We start from the raw sequence: 11,239 nt of genomic DNA on the forward strand, positions 1-11,239 counted from the left end.
CAGTATGATTTAGAATTATACATATTTTGAAATTACTATCTCGGAAATCAATTTCAAACCCTCATAAAATCTTTAAATTCATTTTTCGGACAGACCCCTCGCCTGGGCTTACACATTTTTGTTTGTCTAGCTACGCCCCTGTGTAACACTTTTCTTGGTAGAAATGAACAAGTGTATCACGTTTATTGTACGAAATATTACGTGAATCGGGTGCTCTAGCCATATTTACCGATGAAGTGTTAATGTAGTCCTTCGTGCCGGTCACGCGATCACGCGAGAATACAAGACAGACGAAAACATCCTGATAAGGACATTTGACACATAACAGTAAATTCTGGTCGAGAAAACAATCTGATCTGACGGTAAAATTATCAAATAATTAATTTATTTAAAAACATAATGATTTTTGTTTTGTTTGATTATAAATGCAACAGTAACCCACATGCGTGAGACTCGATATTATATAATGTAGGTACGTTCGTGAAACCATACCGATATATATTATGTACCAATTGATCTACATAGCTGAATGATTTTTGATACAAAAAGAATTGGCGCTATACATATTTGTGATTTTATTCATCATATGATTAAAAAAATTAAAAATATGCATGTACAACAATGTTATTATCATTTTAATGTATATTTTACACACCGAAATAATGTACAGTCGACAACTCATTCGGTTTGTCGGTAAGCATTGCATTCATGGGGCATTTCAATATTTTCTGTTTAAAAAAACAATCAAGGATTTTTACTTGTTTACACTGCACTTCGATTTCAATGCCCAAGATTCAGCAATAACCCGTCAGCGCAAGATACTAGGGACTGCCCGATGTAGTAGTTCCTCGATTGATTTCATGAACGCGATACTTTTATCGGCATAGCCGTATAATTTTATATTTTTTTTTTGGCCCGGGATATGACGCGACAGGTGGCGTTACTGGTCAAGATGAAGTATGTGATTGATCAATGTAGCGGTAAATGCAAAATGCAGATATGCAGTTAAAAACGAAACAAAATTAGGATTGACTGCAAGCTGAATAAGTAGATTATCTTTTTAAATGACGCATTAATAAAATCATATTCCTGTTTTAAATGCAGTCTTGTTATTTTCAAAAATGATTCAAACTGATATAATTTTGTTATTCGTACTAAAACGCATTAGTTCGTTAATTTATTTCACCATCAGTTTTACATTATAACCACCAGCATTAAAACTTTTACATACATTATAACCATCAGCATTAAAACTTTTAGATTATAACCACCAGCATTAAAACTATGCAGTTTATCTTTTTTTAAAGATATTTCTTCTTTTGGAAACAGATGGATTCGTCTAGAAATATACTTATGTGTAGATTCATCAAAATGATAAGGTGTTGTGGTATTATTAGGGTTGGATCTAAGTTCTGAACCTAGCCCTAACCCTTTTCTATTTTATTGTTTCATTTGTTTGATTCTTTTTAATTTCAGCTCAACAGTAATGCCGACGAGAGGTCTTATAAAGTAACCAAAGGCTCATCACTTTCAAAAAGACATGGCGCTGGCAAACGTTGAATGGGTATTCGATTCAGTTTTGATATTAGTGCTTATAGTCCTTTCTACATTGTTTGAATTAATTCAATTATATATGAGCCGCCGGCTGGCATTTAGGTCCTTAAGGCATAAAAAATCAAAATTGAGTTTTTGGTATTTTCATAATCTAGAGATTATGGCGGTTAAATTGGTGTAAAAATAGCTTTGGTGTGTCAATAACTGACGATTTGACGCTACATTGAATATATGTCGCATTTGGTATGCTAGATGACGTTGGCGTTAATAACGACGTCATTTTACCAGTGCCATTTTTGACGTCATTTTTTGCAACATCATTTATCACAGACAGTTGCATAATGCTTTGCTGTTACAGGTCTTGAATTGAAGACTGTTATTTTGTAATTGTTATTATATCTATAGTCATTTAAAAAGAAAAAAGTCCTTTTCAGTTGTCATGATTCATTTATTTACAAGGATAAAATTTGTGATTCACATATCAACTTGAACACAAACATGTATCTTGCAATAAACAGGTAACATCCCTTGTAATTACACACAAAAACAATCAGTCACATCCCTTACACACAAAAACAATCAGTCACATCCCTTACACACAAAAACAATCAGTCACATCCCTTACATACAAAAACAATCAGTCACATCCCTTACATACAAAAACAATCAGTCACATCCCTTACATACAAAAACAATCAGTCACATCCCTTACATACAAAAACAATCAGTCACATCCCTTACCTAATACAAAAACAATCAGTCACATCCCTTACCTAATACAAAAACAATCAGTCACATCCCTTACCTAATACAAAAACAATCAGTCACATCCCTTACCTAATACAAATAACAATCATTTTATATTTTATTTGGTAGAAACAGATTGCAAAGTGAACTCCAGGACTCCATCAGGATTATATTGTTACAATTAATTACATGTAGTGTAAGAAGATAAAACATTTATTTTGAAATTGTATTTAACTGTATCCTAACAAGCAATGCTCATTTCATAATATAAAATAAAAGCATGAGTACAGTTTTTAAGTTTTCATCAATAACAATTTCGATCTCAACTTTCAGTTCATTCTTCTGTGTGGGTGGGTCTAGAGGTGGGCTGTGGGACAGTGGGCAGGGGACATAGAAGGTCCTTAGAGGGATCCTTTACAAAAGGCCTGATATTTTTGTACAGGTACCATGCACGTTCTGCGGAAAAACCTTTTGCCTCCAGTCTCACTGGCAAACCCTGTGGAATAATCTTTCCCCTCTTCACAAGCCTCACTGGCGTTGTCTCCCCGTCAACACCTTTTTTAACAGTAACCATTCCTGAAAGAAAGAAACAGGAATGGCATGTTGTAATTGAACTAAGTTTTGAAAGGGATACACATAAAAATCAAAAAGAACCTGTACAAAACCATTTTATTTTTAAATCGGATAAAAATTCTGCATGCCCCACATACCAAATACATCATTAGAATCAGACTCATAAATCTAGCGGAATTACCCATGGAGGTAATTGATAATGAAAGCGCAGTACATTATATAAATTAAATGGATTGAAATATGTAAATATAGCAGTACATGTACCTGAAGTGGTGGAAGCAAAGTGAAAGTGATGGTATTTCCCAATACCAGGAACCGCTCTAAATACAGGCTTGAAGAATTGTTTCCAGTCTCTCCAGATCCACGAATTTGGTGACATCTCACTGTATAAATCTGCCTGGTTATGTGTGGATGAAGCATGAATTGTCATCTTCAGGTCAGACAAACTATCCACATCATTGCGTCTGATTTTCCTTCGGGCAATACCAAACATCCCATCCACAAGACAACGGGCATGATATGGCTTCATGAAATGTAGATGGATGTCATCATGATATCCATTTGCCACTCTCCAAGCCAGATAGCTTGTGACAACCTGAATCATAAAAAAATAAAATTAGGTTCATTGTATAAAGCAGTGTAAGAACCTGTATTATTAAGTTTATTATATTACTGGCCTGCTTTCTACTAGCATGTCAAAAATAAGACACCTGTATAATAACACTATTGTGACTTCACAATTACAAAATTTTGGAGAAATCGGAGATGAGTGGGTATCAACATTCAACAGCTTCAAAAATATGTAACTTATAATGTCATAATGATTATGTAATGCTGAATAATTGTTTCAGTACAAAGAAACATACAGCCTGCTCCTTATATTTGCATAACTACCAGTTTTGTGATAAACAGAAACTTACACTGCTGACTTTTTTGAATGAATTCAGTTCAACTTGGCAAATGATCTTAACTGATGTGCCACACTCCTTTAAGGTGTTTTCTTAACTCAACAACAAATATTCCATACCTGATTCTTATTTTGGCCACCACAATTGTCTGCATTCAAGTACACAGTTTTTTCTCCTTCCCCATGGTATTCGAAGAAGTGGTGCAACATAGATACAACAGCATTGGCCGAGTGGCTCTGGGCACCATCCAGACCAATGGACTGATCCTCGCCAAACAAATAATTTGTTTGCAGGGACCGACCATCATTGCAAATACCAAATAGATTAGCTTTATATGGTGACCTGAAAGAAAAAGCTGTACAATATCAGAGAAGCATAGTGTTCAAGATCATTTCTTTTAATTTCAATCTGATATTTTTTTATTCTGATATTCAAGATTGAAACTTTACATCTTTAATACATGAATTACATTTTATGAAATATGATCCAATACTACAGAGATTTAATGGTTTTAAATGTAACCTGTTTTACCTACTGCTTCTCCCTTTTAACAGACTTAAATTGTTTTTTACCTGAAGTACAAAGCTCCTTCCTGTCTGCAATGACTGGGCAGAAGTACACTTTGAGCATAATCAAATGTGTAGTGGACATCATTTAGGTCCATGGAAGTTGGAGGAACAGGAACAGTAGACTTTGGATGACCCTGAAGACCTGCAATAGCAGCATGACATTTTTGTCGATAATGGTCTCTCTCCTTTTGGGCTGATGAAATGTGTTCTGCAAAGTCTGTGCTAGCCTCCATTTTATCTGCCTCAGTGATGGCCTAGATACAATATATGTACAAAAATCTTATCTTAACATGTCATCAAAATGTTCTATATACACTGTACATACAAAATGTATATAATGAACCTATAAAAATGTATAACAAGATGTTTAAAGCAATAAAAGTTTTCTTTGTAATTTTACTAATAAATTCATACCATTATTGTTATGAATGAATATGAATGTAGAATTATTACAATATCACTATCTGTTTATCTAAAATTAGAACTCAAATATATTAAGATATTTTGGTTTTAATGTCCATGGATATTAAATTAGACTTGTTTTGATTAGGTTCTTACCTTCTGTATCCGATTCCTAAAGGATTCACATTTGTGACATACATCTGTCTTGCAGGACATGAACTGGATGTGTGGGAGACACTGGTGCCATATTCTTCTGAAAGTGGTCTCAGATAGGCATCGGTTTTCTGTTTCACTGTTGAAAATAGATATGTCACTAGATCATAAAATTGGAGGGTGACGATTATAAACAATACTAAAACCAAATAATTCAATGTCATTTCCAAAGTTTGAAATATATTATTTTCATTTTAACAAATAATTTGGACAAATTCTAAGATATCTAGTGATGGAAGATAATTTATTAGCAGCTTGTTTGTGTTTATAATTAAAGCATACATAGTTAAAAAAAATATTCTTATAGCTAAACCAATTTATAAAGGCATTATTTCAAATGTTTTATGATTATAAATTAAATGTATCTGTAGACAATATTTAATTCATAACAGTGAAAATTGACACTGGTTTATCATGGATTGCTGTATGAATTGATTACCAAGTACTTTTTTCATTATGAGGATAATACTTACATACATACTTGGCTGTATTTCTTATGGACAGATAGATAGGTTTCACTTCCAGGTAAATATATTGGTGGAAAGCTGTCCCGTCCACGTGGTGCAGCAGGTTGGGGCAATCCCATCTCATCTGCATACCTAACATATAAATGTAACTGCATTAAAAAATAATTAACATCAAAATTCATTTCCAAATATCTCATTGTGCTGATAGTAAAATATGTATAATGGAAATTTCGAAACAGACAAGGTCTGTATCAAACTGTGACCTATTACAATTGAATGTATGTTTCGTCTTTTTGGAAGGATAAGAACTTATATACTTCCAAAAAGACGAAACTTGATAATTGCGATTTTGAGTTTGAGCACGACTCCCAACTAATTATGAACACCAAAGACCATTGTGAATATTTGAACAAAACTGGCGTGTCAAAAACATCGATCTGCGAGGTACAGAATCAGAAATCAGAAAGTACTTTCTTGAGACAAGTGCTGCTAAACCGCAGAGAAATCAGTAAATCAATTTCGCCAGTCAGCCATCTCATACCTCAAGTGTATCCAGTGCATGGTAGTACAACCGAAGGCAAAGACGAAAAATGTCACCAGGACTCCGAAACGAAATCGACGCCATCATCAGAGATGAACACATCAACTGAAGATTCAATGGGAGAGAACCAATATCGTAAGGTAGATACAGACAAAGGATACGGACAAAACGAGGTGACGGGTCAGACCAGAGACCAGCCGACAAGTGAGACAAGAGACGATAATGAGGGAAAGACTGAAAGTACTACAACAATAGCTGAGGAGTCGCTTATCGCTGCGGATGCTACCAAAGAGGGTTCTGAAGGACTGCTACACGAAGGCGTTAAGCCTACAATAGTACGAACTGGACTTCCAGCTCGGACACGCTATTCTCTACCAACATGTGCAGCAGGAAATGATAACTCGTATGTACTTTTCATACTAGAAAATAATTGAATTATGAACTGTTACATCCATCTGGTGATAAGATAACGATAACGTGTGTACGAACTCGTCGTCAGTTGAATGAATCCTTTCGATTAGAAAGCCTTGGGCAATTAGCTTTAAATTAAGTGTCTTATCTATTATCGGTTGTCTTTACCTGTTTTTGACAGTATCATATTATATGATGATTATACCTTTTAATAGCTTAATGCATTAAAAGATAATATATTTATCTTAGGTCCTAATTTTAAAGCATCCCATATCGCCTAAATAGCAAAAGATATTCTTTCAACGATGATCGAGATTTTCAAATCAATATTCAATATATCAAACCATCCCCATTGCATTTCAGGAAAAGATTACTTGTGGCTCCGGACAAAGATGCAAAACAATTGTATGAAACCAACAGGTAAACGAAACAAGATACTTAGTAGTATGACTTGGTGTAGATGCATTATGTTTAGATGTAACTGTATTACAGTGATGCGTTTCTATGGTGTCTTCCTAAGAATTTAATAATGAATAACGAGAACAATAACGGAATAATATAATCTAACATGGGTCTGTTCCGTGGACAGTGATATCTCAACCCGAGTGTTAGAGTTTGGCCAACCAGCACGAGGCTTGCCGAGTGCTGGCCAGCCAAACGCTGACACAAGGGTTAAGATATCCTTGTTCGCGAAATAGACCCATGTTTGATTATTTTTCTCATAAACTTGCAAGCAAATGTAAGCTTTTATGAAAGTTTTTCTTCGCGCAATTTGCAATGCTCTTTGGAATGTGCGTTAAAATTAATGACGTCATCATTTAAGACATGGTTACTCGTAAAATGTTGACATTACGTTTTTGTGATCAGCGTCATATAAGCGCATGTCAGCTGTCTTTACTCCCTTGTGTGAGATCGATTGATCTTTTTCCTAGCAATCGGGGGGCAACCTTGTGAAGTATGTGATATATATGAACATTAACACTGTTTGTGCTTTTTGGTAATGACGATAAGCCTCCAGGATCACTTGCAGTCCAGAACGCCCCTGATGAACATACAATTTATCTATCACAACAATTGAGCAGATCATCTTTAGAAAATGCACTACAGCTTGATGCCCATTATTACGAATACCAACGTAAGAAGCGAGAGACAAAATCATTTGTTCAAGAGTCAAAACTACGATGGCGAAATATCAATGATCATCTAGAAAGACCAAGTCAGCATCATGTCGCTGAAGACAATCAGCTTCGAGGTCTTAAGCTACAACATGGCGGGGACTCCCACGATGATCACCCTGCTGGTTTAGCTTTTAATAATGAAGTAAATTATTCAGATCAAGAGAACGTTCCCAGTAGTGCAGATAAACTGACGACCAAGGAAGTCGCTGATGTTCGCAAGGATCAAAATACTGGCCCACAGTTACACCAGGACAGTTATGTAGGCAATAATCAGAATGGATGCCTACGGTCAAAACTGGAAGATGTTGATTGCGATTATCAACAGGATCTAAATGCGTGTTTCCAGTCTAAACATGATCATAATCATAACTCTCGCCCACAACCACACCGGAAAGATTCTGGTCACATGGATCGAATTGCGAGCTCCCAACGGTACCAGAAGGTTGCTGGTTGCAATCATGAAATGGATAGAAACAATCCAAACACAGGTACACATTCATGTAAGGACGTCCCTGAAAATAAGAACATCGAATCTATACCAAAGCAAGAAAATTCAGCAGCGGGTCGTAAGGATCAACTTGCTTACCTACAAACACAACATAAAAATGCTGGCCAAAAACATCAAAATACTAACAAACAAGCGCTGACGGAAAGTGCTGCTCGCGAGGGTCAAAATGCCTGCCCACAGTCAAATCAAAAAGTATCTTGTAGAAAGGATCACAACGCTTACCCACAGTCTGACCAGGACGTAGCTGGGGAACGGGATACAACTTCTGCTCCAAAGCCAGAAATTGATCAAAATGCTGGGCCTCAGTCAAACCAAGTAGCTACTGGTAACAAGAATCAGGAAATTACTGGGGAAATGGATCAACATCCTTACAAAGAGCCACACAAGGTAGCTGCAGATGACAATGGCCATTACTCTCTCCCACAGTTACATCAGAGATATTCTGGTCGTATGGATCAAATCGCTAGTTCACAGTCACATCAGAATGGTGTCGGAAAAGAGAATAAATCGTTAAGCCCAAAGTCACACAAGGAAGGTACTAATCATAATGATCATATTTTAGACCCACAAGCGGAAGGGGAAAGTGTCGGTCGCAATAATCAAAATGACTCTTCAGATTCATGCCAGGAAGATAATGATCACATGTATCAAACCCCTAGCTCACAGTCCCGCACTGACGTAGCTTTTCGCAAGAATCAGATTGACGACCGAAAGGCAAAAAAGGAAAATGTTGGTTGCAAGGATCAAAATGCTTGGCCACAGTCAAACCAAGTAACTACTGGTAACAAGAATCAAAGCCCTGGTTCGCCGTCAAATAAGGAAGTCATTGGAAAAACTGCAGATGGCAAATGCCATTACACTCCCCTACGGTCAAAGCAGGAAGTTGCTGGTGTCAAGGATCGAAACACCTCTTCAGAGTCACATAAGAAATCAGCTGGAAAAATGGATACAAATTCTGGTTTAAAGCCAGACATGGAAGCTGCTCATTGCATGAATTATTATTCTGGAACACAGTCAAACCAAGAATATTATGGCTGCACTGATTTCAATGTGACCTCACAGTCATATGAGAGCGTGGCTGGTCACAAGAAAGGATCTAATCCAATCCATCAAAATACTTTTTCAAAATTTCACACTGACTTGTATTGCCTTAAGGATCAAAACGTCGACGGACAGTCAAACAAGGAAGATGTTTGTTGCAAGCATGAAAAGGATAGAACTTTTGGTCAAAACTATCCAAAAACAGGTTCACATTCATGTAAGGATGTCCCTGAAAATAAGAACATCGAATCTATACCAAAGCAAGAAAATTCAGCAGCTGGTCGTAAGGATCAAACTGCTTACCTACAAACACAACAGACAAATGCTGGCCAAAAACATCAAAATACTAACAAACAAGCGCTGACGGAAAGTGCCTGCCCACAGTCAAATCAAAAAGTTGCTTGTAGAAAGGATCCCAACGCTTACCCACAGTCTGACCAGGACGTAGCTGGGGAACGGGATACAACTTCTGCTCCAAAGCCAGAAATTGATCAAAATGCTGAGCCTCAGTCAAACCAAGTAGCTGCTGGTAACAAGAATCAGGAAATTACTGGGGAAATGGATCAACATCCTTACAAAGAGCCACACAAGGTAGCTGCAGATGACAATGGCCATTACTCTCTTCCACAGTTACATCAGAGATATTCTGGTCGTATGGATCAAATCGCTGGTTCACAGTCACATCAGAATGGTGTCGGAAAGGAGAATAAATCGTCAAGCCCAAAGTCACACAAGGAAGGTACTAATCATAATGATCATATTTTAGACTCACAAGCGGAAGGGGAAAGTGTCGGTCGCAATAATCAAAATGACTCTTCAGATTCATGCCAGGAAGATTATGATCACATGTATCAAACCCCTAGCTCACAGTCCCGCACTGACGTAGCTTTTTGCAAGAATCAGATTGACGACCGAAAGGCAAAAAAGGAAAATGTTGGTTGCAAGGATCAAAATGCTTGGCCACAGTCAAACCAAGTAGCTACTGGTAACAAGAATCAAAGCCCTGGTTCGCCGTCAAATAAGGAAGTCACTGGAAAAACTGCAGATGACAAATGCCATTACACTCCCCTACGGTCAAAGCAGGAAGTTGCTGGTGTCAAGGATCGAAACACCTCTTCGGAGTCACATCAGAAATCAGCTGGAAAAATGGATACAAATTCTGGTTTAAAGCCAGACATGGAAGCTGCTCATTGCATGAATTATTACTCTGGAACACAGTCAAACCAAGAATATTATGGCTGCACTGATTTCAATGTGACCTCACAGTCATATGAGAGCGTGGCTGGTCACAAGAAAGGATCTAATCCAATCCATCAAAATACTTTTTCAAAATTTCACACTGACTTGTATTGCCTTAAGGATCAAAACGTCGACGGACAGTCAAACAAGGAAGATGTTTGTTGCAAGCATGAAAAGGATAGAACTTTTGGTCAAAACTATCCAAAAACAGGTTCACATTCATGTAAGGATGTCCCTGAAAATAAGAACATCGAATCTATACCAAAGCAAGAAAATTCAGCAGCTGGTCGTAAGGATCAAACTGCTTACCTACAAACACAACAGACAAATGCTGGCCAAAAACATCAAAATACTAACAAACAAGCGCTGACGGAAAGTGCTGCTCGCGAGGGTCAAAATGCCTGCCCACAGTCAAATCAAAAAGTTGCTTGTAGAAAGGATCACAACGCTTACCCACAGTCTGACCAGGACGTAGCTGGGGAACGGGATACAACTTCTGCTCCAAAGCCAGAAATTGATCAAAATGCTGGGCCTCAGTCAAACCAAGTAGCTGCTGGTAACAAGAATCAGGAAATTACTGGGGAAATGGATCAACATCCTTACAAAGAGCCACACAAGGTAGCTGCAGATGACAATGGCCATTACTCTCTTCCACAGTTACATCAGAGATATTCTGGTCGTATGGATCAAATCGCTGGTTCACAGTCACATCAGAATGGTGTCGGAAAAGAGAATAAATCGTCAAGCCCAAAGTCACACAAGGAAAGTACTAATCATAATGATCATATTTTAGACTCACAAGCGGAAGGGGAAAGTGTCGGTCGCAATAATCAAAATGACTCTTCAGATTCATGCCAGGAAGATTATGATCACATGTATCAAACCCCT

The 11,239-nt window shown here is 37.3% G+C and overlaps 1 protein-coding gene across 2 annotated transcripts; it reads right to left on the reverse strand.

The window, feature by feature from the left end:
- Positions 1–2,302: 2,302 nt before the first annotated feature.
- LOC117327181 lies at positions 2,303–5,706 on the reverse strand. Of its 2 annotated transcripts, none has more exons than XM_033884033.1 (6): positions 5,448–5,695; positions 4,910–5,045; positions 4,355–4,605; positions 3,902–4,124; positions 3,139–3,469; positions 2,303–2,877 (listed from the first exon to the last, which is right to left on the reverse strand). In XM_033884033.1, the coding sequence occupies exons 1-6, from the start codon at positions 5,570–5,572 to the stop codon at positions 2,636–2,638; spliced, it is 1,308 nt and encodes a 435-aa protein (XP_033739924.1). In that variant the 5' UTR covers positions 5,573–5,695; the 3' UTR covers positions 2,303–2,635. The 2 variants fall into 2 exon arrangements, with proteins under 2 accessions (XP_033739924.1, XP_033739923.1); XM_033884032.1 differs by having other exon boundaries at positions 2,304–2,877; positions 5,440–5,706.
- Between the last annotated feature and the right edge of the window lie 5,533 nt (positions 5,707–11,239).

This window comes from Pecten maximus, chromosome 5, assembly GCF_902652985.1.
Source record: "Pecten maximus chromosome 5, xPecMax1.1, whole genome shotgun sequence".
In the NCBI taxonomy this organism is placed as follows: domain Eukaryota; kingdom Metazoa; phylum Mollusca; class Bivalvia; order Pectinida; family Pectinidae; genus Pecten; species Pecten maximus.

Coding starts and splice junctions, on each gene's coding strand:
- LOC117327181 (XM_033884032.1), bottom strand. CDS start 5,630: ATGAGATATTTGGAAATGAATTTTGATGTTAATTATTTTTTAATGCAG. Junction 4,606..4,909: donor TTAGGAATCGGATACAGAAG/GTAAGAACCTAA, acceptor TATTGTATCTAG/GCCATCACTGAGGCAGATAA. Junction 2,878..3,138: donor CTTTGCTTCCACCACTTCAG/GTACATGTACTG, acceptor TCTTTCTTTCAG/GAATGGTTACTGTTAAAAAA.